This window comes from Salvelinus fontinalis, chromosome 34, assembly GCF_029448725.1.
Source record: "Salvelinus fontinalis isolate EN_2023a chromosome 34, ASM2944872v1, whole genome shotgun sequence".
Taxonomy (NCBI): domain Eukaryota; kingdom Metazoa; phylum Chordata; class Actinopteri; order Salmoniformes; family Salmonidae; genus Salvelinus; species Salvelinus fontinalis.
Window position 1 is genome coordinate 16,880,958 of NC_074698.1, and position 17,287 is coordinate 16,898,244.

The 17,287-nt window shown below is 41.9% G+C and overlaps 1 protein-coding gene across 2 annotated transcripts; it reads right to left on the minus strand.

Annotated features, from left to right (window-relative positions):
* Positions 1-3,536: 3,536 nt before the first annotated feature.
* On the minus strand, positions 3,537-15,614 carry LOC129833320 (low-density lipoprotein receptor-like). Of its 2 annotated transcripts, XM_055897828.1 has the most exons (19): positions 15,474-15,614; positions 15,313-15,373; positions 10,455-10,580; positions 10,208-10,330; positions 9,653-10,030; positions 9,395-9,517; positions 9,164-9,286; positions 8,860-8,979; positions 8,367-8,492; positions 8,069-8,240; positions 7,691-7,918; positions 7,459-7,577; positions 7,201-7,340; positions 6,924-7,065; positions 6,594-6,737; positions 6,240-6,479; positions 6,025-6,099; positions 5,736-5,899; positions 3,537-5,586 (listed from the first exon to the last, which is right to left on the minus strand). In XM_055897828.1, exons 2-19 carry the CDS (start codon positions 15,368-15,370, stop codon positions 5,554-5,556), a joined length of 2,634 nt encoding a protein of 877 aa, XP_055753803.1. In that variant the 5' UTR covers positions 15,371-15,373; positions 15,474-15,614; the 3' UTR covers positions 3,537-5,553. The 2 variants fall into 2 exon arrangements, with proteins under 2 accessions (XP_055753803.1, XP_055753802.1); XM_055897827.1 differs by having other exon boundaries at positions 9,164-9,517.
* Positions 15,615-17,287: the final 1,673 nt, after the last annotated feature.

The window sequence follows — 17,287 nt, forward strand, 5'->3', positions numbered from 1 at the left end:
CCTCGTATATGGTCTTACATGGCATCAATTATCATTCATGTTCTCTTTGCTCTTTGTACTCAGCTACTCTGAGTCATGTCTTCATCTCCCTGGGCCCTACAATAAAACATCCGTCCCGTTTACATTGCAATTCTTTGCCAATCTATGTAGCTTATCACCACTGTCAAACAAGTCTGTCAAATTATAACACATCCCACCTAAAGCAAATAATAGTGCCTGAGATAAAGAAATTGTTTCTGGAATAGTTAATGACTTTAAGTAGCTTCATTCACCTCGTTCCCTGTGTCATGTATTGAATAGTTGACCAGGTATTGCAGGGCTCTAGGAAGTGAGGCTGCAGTGGGATTCAGAGAGGAGGAAAGTGTTTGTTTGAGGTCGGAGGTGATAGTCAAGGGACAGCAATATAACTGGGTCGTTTCATGAAATGAGTGCCTTTTGTTGTTTTAAGTAGAAATTGTGCACCAATGTTTAATTTTTAAAGCTTGTTATATTTTTTGAAGTGCTCTTTAATATAGACCACATAGACAATTCAATCAATCTGATTTTTTATATAAACGAAGACAAAATTCAGTATTTTGACATGTCCCTCAGTGCACCCTCTGTGACCTTCACCATCATTGTAAAGCCCCAGTTATTTTGCTGCTTTGACAAAGTCATTTCTGAAGATCAATATATATTTAATATGATTAGTGATTCATTTTAAGGTAAAAAAAATGAACTGTCCCTCATTTTAAGGTCAACCCTATTACGTGAACTGAACTCTCGTTTTAATATGGTGAAACTATTACTTAACATCTAATGATCAAATCATTGCATACAAGAAAGTGAGTTGGTTCTACTCTTTTTGGCCATTTTCTGGTGTTTTGTGGTGAAAACTGAATGGTTCGAGCATAATATGTCAACCCTGTTACCCATAGAAAAACAAGCTAGAAATGTTTTAACGATTTCATTTTTTTTCTGAGGCTTGCGTTCAATTGCACCTACCTGTGGCACACAACAAGCTTCCTTTTCCCCTGTCACAAGGGGATGTATGGCTAATTTAAGATTAAATCTTCAACCCTGTTACTTTATTTGGAAGTCAGTGCCACTTACTGTAGTAATTTAGTTTTTGAACCTCTTGAGTTGGGAAAACTAGTTTTTTATTAAGTTGAACATGTGCTCTTTATCGCAGAATGTTAAAATGAAGTGAAATCAAAACATTTTTTAACCAAGTTACACATCTCATAAGGCACCAAATTGGTGTAATTTATGTATCCTGAGCCTACCCCGTGGCTCAGGAGTTTTTCTCACCTGACCTGGTATAAATTGGAGTTAAAAATTAGATGAAGATTGTCTTCATCTGAAGAAAATAGATCAAGATGTGATGAAGAATTTAACTGGAAGCAAAACTACAAATCAAAGCTTTCTGATGTGTAGAAACACACTGTCTCATGTCATCATTAGGCGAGAGGGCTCATCTAAAAATGTAGAGTCATTGATATAGGTAAACAATGGACAAAACATCAACAGGTTTCAGAAGGAAGCAGTGTCCTTCCATGGCCTATTTTCACCCCCCGCCCACTGCTTCCCCTTCTGGGAAAAGTGAATACGTCCAACCTCTACATAGAATATTGTCAGATATCTAATGTACACAAAAAACATAAGGATGGCCTCACCATTTATCTCTTCTGTAATGTTTACTTAAAATGAGAGAGTATGATTAATATGTTTCCATATAGATAGGTTGTATTTCGTATTAACTCCACTGATGATATAAACTGTTTATTACAGCAATCTTTTTGAATACCAGTATAAAGAATACTGCCCATATTGATAGTTTGTTACAGTTTTACACTCTGCTGTACCTCTAATAAACTCCAGCTCCAGTTCAGCTGTACTGAACTCGTGTTGTTATGTTAATGATTAAGGACAACCCGAGGTTCTTTGCTTCAAAAATGCGTCATGCCAACAAAAACAACCAGTCCAGAACACTGTGTTAGGAAATTAAGTCATGTTCCAGGGAGCAGTTATTTGTCTTGATGAATGTCACAAGTAAAGTAATCAAACAAAAGGAGGCTAAATATCCAGTTGAATAAGTGTCCTAGTCACTGACAGCTGGTTAACATTATTCAGCCAGTGATCCAAACCCAGCATTTACTTTATCTTTAAGTGTGTGCAGTATTGTCCTACTGTAACATGATAATCTAGTGTCCAAGGTCAGTTACCACTCATGACAGTCTAATAAGGATGGGGACTCTCCTCATTTTCCTAATTTTCCATCTTTCACAATGGCAGCCAGAGTCACAACCTGAATGGAATGGAGATGTATGTGTGTTTGTATGTTTTTTATGTATTTACTATATATGTAGTAAATGTAAGTACGGACATGACTGTGTGTGTGTGTGTGTGTGTGTGTGTGTGTGTGTGTGTGTGTGTGTGTGTGTGTGTGTGTGTGTGTGTGTGTGTGTGTGTGTGTGTGTGTGTGTGTGTGTGTGTGTGTGTGTGAATGTGTGTTTTCTTAGTATGTTATCATTTATCCACCCTTCACAGCCTTGAACTTTGTCTATATTAGGGAGCCTGCTGCCAGGACACATAGACAGTTTGACCTGAGCGATGTAGCCTCAGACCTCATTTCTTTTTTGGATGCTGTTCCTGTTATTCTTGGACACTGTTTTTTAAGGCTGCCACACAATCTGCAAAATTGTTTTAGTTGGAGATTTGTGCTGTGAAAAGTGTTCTCTTGAAGTGTTCTTGTGCAGTAGCTTTGACATAAACTGGTGTCATTATGACTTTGTAGACCAGAAAGCTTGTGGCAATATGACATGAAGATGAGATATTTCATAATACATATGGAAAGAAAGTACCCATACACACTTCATCCCAGCTTGAACAAAAAGTAGGCCTATGTCCCGTCAATAAATAATCGGATCTGTGCAGAAACAGAGTGCTCCTTTTTCTTTATTTAAGACTAAAACAAGCTCACACTAAAGGTCAGTCGTCTGAGTCCATATAATTAAACACAATAAATCAACATAGTCCGGATATATAAAACAGCTGTGTGATTTGTGCATTTACAATCATACAATTTCATAAATAAATATATCATATCTTCCATGCTTCTGTCAGGAATTACAGAATGTTTGTGTTATTCAACAGGCTGTCATCCTGCTAATGTAATGGCCATTGGTAGTGCCCTTATTATCTAAAAGGTTAAAGAAATGTAATTCTGGAAATATTTCATTCTCAAATTAGTGCTAAAAATCTGATGGAATTATAAAGTATAATAGATCTATGTGAAAGGTGACTATTTTGAAACTATTAAGCATCTCAATATTGATTAATTCTGGAAAACCAAAGGCAGTAAACACAATTAACACAGTCAACTTGTAACATGTATTTGGTGTATGTATGACACATATGTAACACAAAAAGGCTGTCAGACAAAAACTTCAGGCATGCGTGAAGAACCCATCAGAGTGTAATGATTCTAAAATAAATATAAGCATTTATTTATGTACATCAAATGTTTAACGGTGTGCAAATTCTACACTGAGACGTCATGACCAATTTTTTTTAATGAATATTTACAAATACATTATGAACATAATATTTACATATTCATGATCTGCACTGTTGATGTTAGTTAACACTAATTTCTGGATTTATTCCATATGGCTATTGAATTAAACAATATGTTTAGCCCCAACCCCACATAAAAAAAAAAACACAACAGAAACATAAACAAACACTTTCACTGACTCAACAATAATGTCTTTGTTAGGCTTAGGCCATATATAATTACCCAAACTATTTGTCTGTCTAATACCTATAACACTGTGACATCCTCAAGGTCAAACACATTTAATTGTAAACAGTTAGACACATTAATTTCACTCTGATCTCAGAGAAAGAGGTGTCAAACATTGTGGCCTAAAGCCACCTCAGCACTATCATTAGTATTTGAATAAATCATCTGGTTAAAAGGTTATCAGCATGATATATAATGCACTTGGATGGCTTCTACTCCAGTACCTAGAACTGTCAAAATCAGTTTTTACTTGGTCAAATAAATCTCTCTCTCCAGTAAACAATGCTGTGAAAACCATTAAAAGGCAACTTGTGTTTCTGAACCTGAATGAAGACATGATATGCTACACTATTAGAAAAAATGGTTTTAAAATGGTTCAGCTGTCCCCATAGTAGAACCCTTTTTGGTTCCTGGTAGAACGCTTTTGGATTCCATGTATAACCCTCCGTGGAAAGGGTTCTACATGGAACCCAAAAGGGTTCTATCTGGAACCAAAAAGGGTTCTTCAAATGGTTCTGCTATGGGGACAGCCCAATAACCCTTTTAGGTTCTAAATAACACCCTTTTTTCTAAAAGTGTAAGTCTGTGTACTACTGTTGCAAGACACATGAACAATGAACATGGTTTAAGGCTTTCTGTCATAGAAGAATTACACAATTATGTACTGCTTTCACACAGTTGGGCTGAAAGAACGGGAAGCTTGAGAAGGAGTGGATGACAGAAAGTAAGACAAGGGAGAAAATGAGAAAGCTACATCTCAGACAGACTGTCCTAAATCTACTGTCTTGGCTTGCAATTAAACACCATATTAGGGAAATTGAATGTTCCCACAGCAATAGTGTTATCAAGGCACATAGACATACAGTATACTGTAAGTGTCAGTGTGTTTAACCGTCCATTTGGATAGTGCTCCACTAGTGAGGCAATGTGGACGATTGGTATAAAAACTATGATTTGACTTTGTCCCTGTCTGGTGATGATATAGAGGTAAAATTGGCTCATGTATAGAATTCATGACGACATTCACTATCAAAGGGTTTCATTTCAACAAGTGGCTCAGGTGTTAGTTTAAGTCAGATTTTGATATTAAAACAATTCAGGAACAAATAAATTAGTCTAGACATAGTAAAAGATATGATCCGCTCATTATTTCTCAACATTTTTTCAGTCTCGGACATAAGTCAAATAAATACCTACGTTATTTACAATACCTCATTTCTGAATTCTACGTAACAAGAAAGAGAGATTTTTCTCAATTCTAAGTGGTGTTAAATAAAGTTGCTGTCACCTCATATATCAAGGGCACTTCTTCACAAACACCAAACACTCAAATATTACAATTACATTACTGTTCTTTCATAATGTGGTTCAACTTCTGAATAGTCTTGCATTTGTAAGACATTTCACAGTTCAGACAAATCGTCTCTGAGAAAAATACTATGGTGTAGAATGGGCCAATAAAACTCAATCTTGGTGGAGATGAGTTGATGGTCTCTTATGGCTCTGGATTGTGCACAAATGGGCAAGAAAGACACATGAATGAGAAATCTTCCTCCTTTTCTTGCTTTTCTTTCCAGAGATTCCATTTGTCTTTGAGCACACAGTGGTTTGGTCAGCGGTATGACACTTTCTCTGCCTTCTCATGTCTTTGAGGTTGTGAGGTAAAAAAATAAGATTGTCCAGGTAGCTTATATAAAATGTCTCTCTTACTCCTCTGCTTTCTCCTCTTAAAGCGTTTGTGTTGGCAGGGATTGGCAGCACTACGGTCAAGCCTCATCATCAAGACTCACAATCTGTCTCTGAGGGGAAGGAAACAAAGAGAAATACATTAGGTCACTGAACTACAGCTACTGTACAACATACCATAGGCTACATATGCTAATACAAAAACACTAGCATACTCCAAGTGACATTGAGATTGACTGTGTATGACAGATTGGCCTCTTACCGGTGGGTAGGAGTAGCCGTCTGGACTGTGGCTCCTGCATATGTGCACCTGGTCTTCAGTGGTCTTCTGGTAGACTGGGTTTTCAAAATGAATGGTGTTAGTGTTCTTCAGCCTGTAGTTCCTCCACAGCAGCACGGCACCAAAGGCCACCAGACACACAATGGCTGAGAGACACAGAGACATACAGGTCAGAGGGGATTTGTTGATGCTAAATTGGGGTTTTATCATCATTGGTGTGTAATAATCATGCTAACTGTGTGTCTAAGTCAGTGATGTTAAAGCAACTTACCTATAGGCAGCGCGATGTATAAAGCTGCAGGGGTTGAAGGGGCTGTGGGTATAGCAGCAAATTCATGACGGATGTCTGAAGGGAAAAACAAGAACAATTTAGATCAATGATACACCATGTTAAAGTGTGATGTTCCAGGAAAGTTTCATCTTTAAAAATATTAATTGCTGATAACTCCTGCATTTAATGAGTGCACACATTTAAGTCATGCTTACCCTGAGTGGTGACTTGAGGCATTGTGGTAGTCTGGGCCTGGGGGATCCTGGGTCTATCTGGCTGGGGGTTGCGTGGCACAGGCTTGGTAGTGCGGGGAGGCGCAGGCATAACTGTGGTAGCGATGATGGGGGCCTTAGTGGTGGCGCGGGCTGGAGGTGCAGGGGTGGTGTGGGCGGGTGCCGGTGGGGGATTGGTGGAGGGAACAATGGGCTTGACTGGAGTTGCAGGTGTTGGTGCAGCTGATCAATATACAGATAACACTTAGGTTAGATATTATACAGGAAGCAAGGGATCATATATTTCCCCTGTGTTATGCTACATAGAGAGGCTGAGGGTGCTAGCTAGATATATACCTGGTACACATTTCCTCATGTCTTTGGCCAGCAGCATGTTGTCAGGGCATGCACAGGTGTACTTGGGGGAATGTATGCCCACCTGGGGGGCTGCCAGACACATGAACTCACAGCCTCCGTTGGCCACCTTGCACCAGTCCCTGCCTGGAGTGGGGCAGAGGGGAGGAGGGGATTAAGTCTGGGTACTGGTTTGTCTCAATAGAAAGCACAATGTATCCCTGAGGTGCAACCTTCACGCCAAAACCCATTGGTGCCGCTACTCTTGCATAAACAAACTACTGATCTAACTAACTATGGGAAGATTAAAAAGCTGAGAGACCTGATACATACCAGTTGGCTGTTTGAGGTTGTGGTACAACACAATGTCCTCTGGGGATACCAGGTGCTCTGCCACAGGCTTGATGTCCCTGCCTGTCACACGGTTGGCACTCAGAATGGCATTGTTGCTGACATCTGTCCAAAACACTCTTTCCTACACACAGAATACACAGTACTCCATTTAAACATTTCTAATCGCTGCATAAACATATTAAATATATATGGTTATTTTCATACTTATTTTCATAGTGGTTCATTTAAAAGTTAAAGTTGTAATTTTGGCACTCACCTCAAACACAGTGATGCCTAGGGGATGGGCTAGCCTGTGTTCATCTATAATGAGTGTTCTTCGGCCACCACCCTGGACGTCGATACTGGAGAGGGTGTGCAGCTTGGAGTCCACCCAGTACAGCCGCTGGTTCAGCAGGTCTGACCAGGGGATAGGACAAGAGAAACTAGTCAGACCAGAGTGACCATGCAGAAACACACACACAATTATGCATGCGCACCCTCACACACAAAGGTAGGAAGTTATGAAAGTGCTCACCAAGGGTGATTCCATTGGGCCACACAATGTTGTCTGTGACCAGAGCAGCACGGTCTCCTCCGTTCAGACCTCCCTTCTCAATCTTGGCTGGAGTTCCCCAGTCAGTCCAGTACATGAAACTAGGAGGGCAGGAGAACACATTTATTGAAGCATGTCATCATTCAACAGATATCCTGTGTAGGCTCAAAGTTTCAGTCATTATGCTCATTTATGTAACCAGTGTGGGACCTACTTGCTGTGGGGGTCGACCACAATAGCGCGGGGCTTGGCCAGGTCATTCTGGAAGAGAGTCTTGCGGCGACTCCCGTTGGCAGTTGACACAGAGATGCTGCTGCGAATACTGTCGGTCCAGTAGATGTTGCCGTGGACCCAGTCAAAGGCGATGCCCTCCGGAGCTTCAATGTCGCTGTCAATCACAACTTTGTGCTGTGCTGTGTCTGCAGCCAAGTCTATTGAGGTGCTGGATTGTAGGAGAAGGGTGAACAATAGAGAGAAAATATATTTATTATACCATCATCATCATTCTAATCAACATCATCAAGATATCACTGGGAGCAATAGGCATACAACAGGGCTCTATGGATAAAGATAACATGGAAGCTTTGTTCACCTGTAGATCTTCTTCTGGGAGAGGTCAGACCAGTAAATCTCCTTGGCAACCATGTTCATGTCCAGAGCCACTGCATTCTTCAGGCGGGGGATGACACGCGTGTACTCACTCTTGTCCAGTGTCATCTTCCTCACCTCATGGCGATTGGTGAAGAACAGATAGGCTACAGTGCCTGTGTGATCAGACGAGAGAGTATCGTTCCAATAACTGCAATGCATGACCCATGACATTTTTTAAATAAACTTGATCAAAACATGAGCAAAGTAAGCATTCAGTCTTTCTTAGGTCCAATACTTACCGATGGCCTTGCAGGCTTTAGTGGCTGGGTCGACCTGGTAGCCCTCCTCACACTCGCACTTGTAGCTGCCCATATGATTGACACAGATCTGGCTGCAGATGTCTGGGTTGGCACACTCATCGATATCTGTAGGAAGAGGTAAAGGACAGATATGATGTCTGTGTAACTGGCACAGTGTTGGAGAAGGTAAATGGTGGCATAGGGTCAGACGAAGGGGGTGTGACAGTAACAGCACTGAGTCATCATGGCTCCACAGGGAAGTGGTCCAGTCAGGACAGAGACCTTCTCACCCCACTATCACCAGCTTTACACTGCCATACAGGATTGAACTAAGGCAAAGGTATCAATGGGCACATCGCCTGGCACTAGGCCTAAAGGATGTACAGTCTGAAGTCCACATTGAAATGGACATCAGATCCAATATGGCTGCTGATTGAGACAACTTTTTGGGCTCTGTGGACACACATGTAGCTACAGTGGAAAGGAGTTTTACCTTCACAGCGTTTCTTGTCCGTCAGGTAGTAGCCGGTGGGGCATTGGCACTCATAGCCGAACTTCAGGTCATTGCAGATGTGTGAGCAGCCGCCATTGTTGTACAGGCACTCGTTGGAATCTGCCGGGAGGGTTGGAGGAGAGAAAAGTGACAGTTCAACGCACCAGTCCACAACTCCTCCTTTCTTTCAGCAACCACAGCTAGATAGCATTCCCATGGATTCCATCCAACTCATTTTACGTGAGAAGCTAACCATAGGCAAAACAATATTCCCCCTAAGTACATGTTCCATCTTCATACTCACCACACTCTCTGAGAGGCTCATCTGACCAGTCCCTGCAGTCACGCTGCTTATCACACACCTTCTCCATGCTGATGCACTCCCCACTACGGCACTTAAACCTGGTGGGACCCTTGCAATGGCTCACTGTGGAGGAGAGGAGAGTGTGACTATAACACAAAGGAAGTATTACCATTCCAGTAGGGCACAGTAGTAGAAGCAGGGGTAGTAGCTTTATGTGGGGCAAGAGCCTACCATTGACACAGCCTATTTCATCACTCAAGTCTCTGCAGTCGTACTGGCGGTTACATTGGCGGCCGCCGTGGATACAGGTGCCATCACCGCATTGGAACTCATCGGGGCGGCAGGTGAGGCGGCCTATGGAGAGAAGGAGAGATTGAGAGGTCAGTTAAAAATCCATATGCAACTTAAATATTAAAGACAGAAAATATTAAAGCGAATATAGCTAACAGAAGTAATAAAAGGGTAATAAGAGAGAGGGAATGTACTCACTACAGTTGGTCTCGTCAGAGCGATCCAGGCAGTCGAACCCTCCATCACATTTCCAGCTGCTGTGGATACACTCCCCGCTGCCACATTGGAACTCCCGAAGGGAGCAGGACTTGGGGGCACCCTCAGCGGCTCGCGTCCCACAGCTCTGGGGCCACTCGTCGGAGCCATCCGAGCAGTCAGTGTCTCCGTCGCAGGCCCACAGGCGCGGCACACACACAGAGTTGTTGCACTGGAAGGAGGTGGAGCTACAGGTGGTGGCTGGGCAGGAAGCCTCGTCGCTCCCGTCATCACAGTCCAACTCCTCATCACACACAAAGGAGGCCGACACACACTGGCCGTTACTGCAGCGGAATTTGTTATCTGTGCAGTGCTTGGGCGCTGTGGGAGGAACAGAGACGTGTGCGTTAGAGCGGAGCCTCATTTGTCAGGCTTATATCAGTTGGGAAAGAATGGGACTGAGAGGGAAAAGAGAGAGTAGATGAAAGAAGGGGAAATGTTGGGAGGTAAGTTGGGGAGAAGGGTACAATAGAGAGTGGAGAAGACAGGACCACTCACCACAGCTCTCCTCATCAGCTCCATTCTCACAGTCTGCTTTGCCGTCACAGAGCCAGGTACTGGGAACACACTGGTTCAGACGTCCACCACAGCTAAACTCTGTGGTTCTGCATGTTCTGGCCGCTACAGGTGCAACCGAAAAGAGAGAACAATCATCAGTGACTGAAACTGAAAAAGATGTTGAACTAGAAGTGTGGTTCAATCCTCTATTGTATTCCTATTAGCTACGGCGGTATGTGTTACTCACAGCAGGTTCCGGGGAGCTCGTCAGTTCCATCTCCACAATCATCTGTTTCGTCACACACCCATCTCAGCGTAATGCACTTCCCGTTCCCACACAGGAACTGCCTGATCCTGCATACTGTCTCTGCGTCTATAAGGGGAAAACACACGTACCCACACGGTCAGTCCATGACTATTCATTCTGGTGAACAGCAAAATCTCAAAATCAAAATGGGCTTTAAGGAGCATTTAACTGACTAACATTTACGACCCCGGATACATTGTATAATGGGACAATAAATCTCTCATGAATGAAACCAATTGCTGTTCTATTTATTTCTGGGAAGCACACAAACCAGACGCTTTCCTGAGAGGACACTGTATATAGCTGCACATTGATCTGGTACTGGTACTCCTGGCAAAGTACACAAATCAGACGCTTTCCCGAGAGGGGTTGCGTGGCAAGACAAGCCCATGGCAATGCAAAGCCTTAGCAGGATAGGACAACCAGTGGTATTTCTCTGCTTTATCATCTACATACTGTCAGGTCAGTCAAGAACACTACACATTATTTGAACACCTGTATCCTGACATCATAATAAACCACAGGAAAAGGAAAAAGTGTCTGTTTTCTGTAACTCTGTAGATGTTATCTGAGGCAAATACTTGAGCAGACCATAAATCAGAATATATAGAGTTAAATCAAAGGTGCTAGAGCAGGTTGCATATGGTGGGTCTCATTTCCCAGCTTGCAGTCATATGTGACAGCGAGTGGGGCAGGGGATGGCTGTTCAGTGGGCTATGGCAGGGATGCTGGTAACACATCAACAAAGAGGCAGGGGGATGGGTGGGAGAGGCCCATTATGACCCTCTCCCTCTCAACATACATACTGTACGTATACATGTACAGACACATACACATGCAAATTCCAACCTGCCTATAGAGGAGGAATGTGGAGAATCTACAACTCAAACACACATACACATGCACACACACTCACACACTAATGTTTACACGTGCCATTGGTAGTGGAGAATGTAGATTTTTGTCAGTAATTGGGTGGTGGTGACTGAAGACAAATGAAAAGAGATCGTAGACATACAGTACTGGCTGGTGTTATGTTCTCTTTAACATCTTAATTTTCCTCCATGCAGTTCTGAATGCTCTTCATCCATTAAACAAAGACATTCTAGACCTCCTACAGCTCTCCACCCAACCCCCTATCTAAATCACCCTAGTTAGTGAACTGGAAGAACCAATTAAGACACTGTACTGTACATCAGTGCCCCTGGCCGCAGAGATGACTCACAGCAGTGTCCAGATGCCACTGGGAATTCCTTATCCTGCACTTAGGCCTCAAAACACTGGATGGACACCTGTTTCTGATAGGAGCCAGAGGTCTTGACCAGAGGGAGGAGCTTGAATCACACCACTGGTAGCTGATTGGGTCAAGCGGAAGGTTTGCATGATAATAACAGTAGAGACAATAGTGGGCTAGGTCCTCTTTTCACTGACCACTGAGGATGGATTTTCAAAACAGGACAGTTCCTGGGTGAGGTGAATCTTTAGTTTCTGACCAACGGTTTCAGTTGCAGGAACAATAATACCTACTGAATTGCACTACCATGTTATTTCAAGAATGTAAATAAGGGAATTTGGAAAGATTTAACAATTTATGCTCATTTAAGAGAAGGCTCATAGTTTGGCCTACATTTTCTTTACTGAGATATTTTGGTCATAAACTGTGACAGAGCAGTTCTGTTGCTTTTCTTTCCATTCTATTCAACAGATGTCAACAGCAGATCTGGGAAAGTGGATGGAAATGAAATGGGGAAATCTAGTACAGATATGACTCTGTGAACAGACACTATGAACATGAGAAGTCAATGTCCTCAGTCACCATGTCTCCACAGCTAAACAGGTTACTGCTATTCCAGTTCTGGACACAGCTGTCCCCATGTAAAAGTGTACTATGGGCGGCTGTATTGGTGGGACCCTCTTCCATGTGCACTCCCTTTCTTTAAAGGTTTTATCATTAGTGACTTTAATCTTATCTTACCTGGTTGTCTTATCTATAGAGTTCACTCGTGAGTGAACAAGACAAGCCACAAAATAAGAGCAGAACAACACGTGAATGAATACCCACACAACTGAGAGAGAACATAAAAGAATACCCAGATGTGATCACATTTCACACTGCCATCCCTTGCAAAACAGTTTGGGTTCTAGTAACTCACACAATGAACACAATATGACCCTCTAGGGCCAGGTGAGTATATTGACTTAATACCTGCAAACTCTAATTAAAAGCTATCAACGTCTCTCTCTCTTTATCATGTCCACCTGTCCTCATTCTCAGAGAGGAATGATGGTCAGATGCAGGCGAATGCCCTGCCTTCAGTAACATTTGGTTAGGCTTAAAGTTCAGTCCATCAAAGGCTCAGACTGACTAGGTTTACTGATTAACTTTGGGGAGAAATGTAACGTGGCATACTTGTTTGTCTGTCCTCTGATGTGTGGTGTGTTTAACTGATCTTCCGTTCTCTATCAGGACAAGCTGGAGGAGAGGTAACAGCTCTGCCCACTGTTTGATGAGCTGTTGAAGCTGGCTAATAAAGTAAAAATCTCTTAATATGACACTTAGAAGGCATGGACATGGTTCACAGATAACATGATAAAGTGATTTGCACAGGCTTACAGTTAATCAGTACCACTTTCTAAATAGGTGATGGAACAGCTCTTTTTTGAGATGGAGCATGTCATTCTGCAACTACTTTTATTTATCGCTCAGCACTCTCCATTTAGGCCCTCAGAAAATGTCATGGCAAAAACGGTATTCTTTCTGATTATTTGCAAAGAGTTTGAATCAAGTTCCCAGTGTGAGTCTCCCATTCGATGTCACATTCCCGATATATCTGCACGTTACAGATTGCGCAATATGAGGGATGTCCACTCCTCCTGATAAGACAATGGACAATGTGAGAATGAGCACAGACTGTTTCAGACTGCTGATGCTCTGACAACAACACAACTCTGTTGTGTCAATGGATAGGAGTGTGAGAGTCAGTTCCAACACGTTCCTGGCACTTTTTCCCAAACATTTCCATACTGGTCCCAACACTAACACTGGAAGTTATTGCATACAGGGCAGATGGTGTTGAACCAATACATTGGAATGTTGCCTCAAGAGGAATACTTAAAAGTCATGCTTTGTGGAGGTGGGCAAGAGGGATTCCTTTAATTCTCAGGGTGGCCCACCACAATGACGTCATAGGGCCATCAATACATCATGAAAGAGTCAAAAACATGAGTGAACACCAGAGAGTCTAGATTGCAATGTGACTGGTTATTGCATCAATTGAGAACACATTTAGTCTATTGCAGCCTTGCTATGTAGCCTAATTATACAATAACTCACTTGTAATCTGCTGTACACTGTCAGGAAGGTGCTCCTGACCTGAATTTGGAAGATTTTTGCACTTTAAAGCTAGAATGAGCAGTTGAAACAATAAAGCAACACCCCGCCTCTGTTTTGGTAAAAAGCTGAGGGATGGGCCTGAAGAAATGTAACCTCTCTCAAATTCATAGACACAGCCAGACTATGGATGCAAGAACTGACCATCCATGATATCAACATTATAATTTGAACCATGTTTTGAGACTATGCAGGGCTTGTTTACATTTAGTCTATATTGTTTACTAACATTGGAGGGAAAAAAGCTTATATTTTAGGTTCTGATGGTGTACAACAGCTGGACTAAGCTCATTAGGTATGTATAAGTGGCATAGCGGTCTAAGGCACTGCATCTGGGTACTAGAGGCATCACTACAGTCCCTGGTTCGATTCCAGGCTGCATCACAGCTGGCCGTGTTTAGGAGTCCCATAATTGGCTGAGCAGCGTCTGGTTTTGGCCAGGGTAGGCCGTCATTGTAAATAAGAATCTGTTCTTAACTTACTTGTCTAGTTAAATAAAAATATAATCAATGGGTGTATATATAATTAGGTAGATACCCATAAACTTCTAGTCATTGTGCTAATGCTAGTTAGCATTGGCTCGCTAAACTACATCAAACTTTCTTCATACTGGCCAATGGTATCCACGAGTTCATCTGACTCTGACGTTTTACTTCCCAGTAAATAGCCTCATTGGCAAAATCCCGTAGTATCCCTTTAATTTATAAATCCTAAAATGGATGTAGCAATGAAGCTTTAAAATAACAATAGCCTACTAACAAAATAATTGTCTTACACAAAAAAGTATTGCACAATAGCGCAAAAATGTAAACTGCTGCTCTTCTCAGCATGCACTATAATGCAAACATCATTTAGGCTCGACCCGGCTCCTATTCCACAACAAGTTTTCTGAAAGGTCTTGTTGCACATTCTCAAATCTGATTGGCCACGGAATCTCATGGCCAACAACAAATCAGAGGCAGTGAACGTAGTTCATTCAAACAAATGCCGGTAAAAATAGATCATGTAAATGTATCTAAAGGTAAATGCGAGTGCAATGACAAAATAAATACTCGCCTACGCTTTGTGTTCTGATAATAATAAGAAACCATTTTGTTGCACACTATCGCAGCTTCTTCAAGATGCAGCACAAATTTGACCTACATTCTACAAATAACTAGCCCCCTCCCCCGTTGTGATGCGTCAGGCGATGTCCAAGAGTGGGCTATTTAAACATTTCAAATCGATTGATAACTGCCATAATATAGACATAATATTTAACAAGAAGGTAGGCTATGTTTAAAAATATACTTACTTTGCCACTATGCATTAATGGAACAAATAACAAATAAGCCAAATGAATTGGGGAATTATTCCCGAAGTTTACGATACACTAGAGTAGACCTATGTTACAATAAAGATACTTACTTGTTTGGACAACACAGCAAGCCAGGAATACCAACAGCACGCACAGCAGCCGCCCCATAGTCTGCAGCCAAATTGTTAAAATTATTTACACTTTACTCTCACTGTCAATAAGGTACAATGATACAGCTATAACAATGTATATTATATGATTATTCCTTTACCAAGTTAAAACGATTGTTTTATTTTAAAGTCACTGCTTCCAAGCTATTCAGTTCCTCTGCTCTTATGTTCTGGATTCAGATGCGCTTGGGAGGAGAGGTTAGGCAAGGATGCTCCTGACAGTGTAATCATGTTTGGCAACATCAGAGCAATTTCAATGTAGTCTATGAGTGGGCTGGAACGGGAGGAGCCCAAGAAGCATAGGGCGGGGTTTGGAGTGGTGTGATCTCTGGAATACAGAGCCTCACTATCGAAAGGCGTGTCTTCAGACGCTCTATTTTACTACTGTTTAACCCTTTGTGTGTGCGTGTGTGTATGTGTCTTGAGTTCATTCTTAAAGTTCCAGGCACGAACACACACACACACACACACACACACACACACACACACACACACACACACACACACACACACACACACACACACACACACACACACACACACACACACACACACACACACACACACACACACACACACACACATTAGAGGGGGGCCTAGACATACCAATATTTGTCTATAAGCTCGTTCTAACAGGCGCTTCTAAGTATTCAAAAGCAGGATCTCCCTGGTCAAAACAATAGATAAAGATTGTTTGAAGTTTTGGTCAAAACATATTTGCTTGCTTTTCCGTGGAGTTGGTAAAACTGGTAACTATAAAGGTGATTCTTATTAGTGATAGTTTTACTGAGATATGTAGAACCTATCTTGTGACATTTTGATAAAATTTTACATTTTCATGACTCAGCTCAATCCAGACACAAACAGAAAATGACATAGGCTGTTGGGTTTTCTCGGGGTTGTCCCTATGAAATACAACAGAACTGAGTGGGGGGAGAGAAGAAAAATAAATAGGATGTTAGTGAACCAAACAATAAGCACAGAACATGTGATCAGGTCAATCCTGATGGCCTTGAGGACTAATTCTCATCTAGTTTGCACTTGCTCTATCTATTTTTAATATTGATCTATCCAATGTCCATCAGTGTGCAATGACGCACCATCTCTTATACAAAACACAAAAATGCCATAGCCAAACGACTGTGCTTTTCCCTCATGGTCAGAGCAGCAACGCGTGACAACACAAATAATAGCAAAACAAGTAGTCAAACTGCTCTAGTTCTCATGGGTCTGCTGACCCAACCAGTATTATTATGACATCCTGCCATGCCTCTGTCAACCAGTAACTGACTACAGCTCCCTATCTTATTTCGGATCTAATAGAACAAGCTAAAAACTGTAATCTAATAGTGGCTTCACATCAGAGTTGAGGATCTAGCTACACACAGTAGCTGGAAATAAGATGGCAGGAGAAGCCAAGGCTTTGATGATGACAGCAAATTATATAGCTATTACCCTCTCCTTCTGAAGCAATGGTGTTTTATTTAGTAACAGGGAGTGGTAACACAGATGTAATCAAGATTATGTCAGGCAGATTTGGATCATACTGCACCACATCAAGATGAAAGATTAACAATTCAATTTCATGTTACAATACCTTACAAAATAATCATTGCTAATTGGTTTTTACTCCAGGATTGAGATGTATTTCCTTCACATGGATTCTGAGAAAGCTAACATAATATTTGAGACCATTAATAGGAGTTGACAGTCACAGTCCTCTGGTGAGTGGGTCCTCTCAGTGACCGGCCCTTGAATAGCCCGCCATGGGGCATGAAAGCTTCTGAAACTGTGCAAAGGAGAACCACAGAAGTGCCTAATGAGACTGTCACTAATTATGCTGCCCTCACTGTTCCTGCTATTGGAATTCTGATTGAGCAGATACGTTTCATTGCAGGGAAAAGCATTCTTCAGA

Bases quoted from the DNA above. Each gene is read 5' to 3' on its own strand.
- LOC129833320 (XM_055897827.1), bottom strand. From the start codon at position 15,370: ATGGGGCGGCTGCTGTGCGTGCTGTTGGTATTCCTGGCTTGCTGTGTT. The intron at 10,581-15,312 runs GTAAGTATCTTT...TTCCCCTTATAG, and splicing joins TTGCTGTGTTGTCCAAACAA to ACGCAGAGACAGTATGCAGG. The intron at 5,587-5,735 runs GTAAGAGGCCAA...CCTTCCCCTCAG, and splicing joins ACGGCTACTCCTACCCACCG to AGACAGATTGTGAGTCTTGA.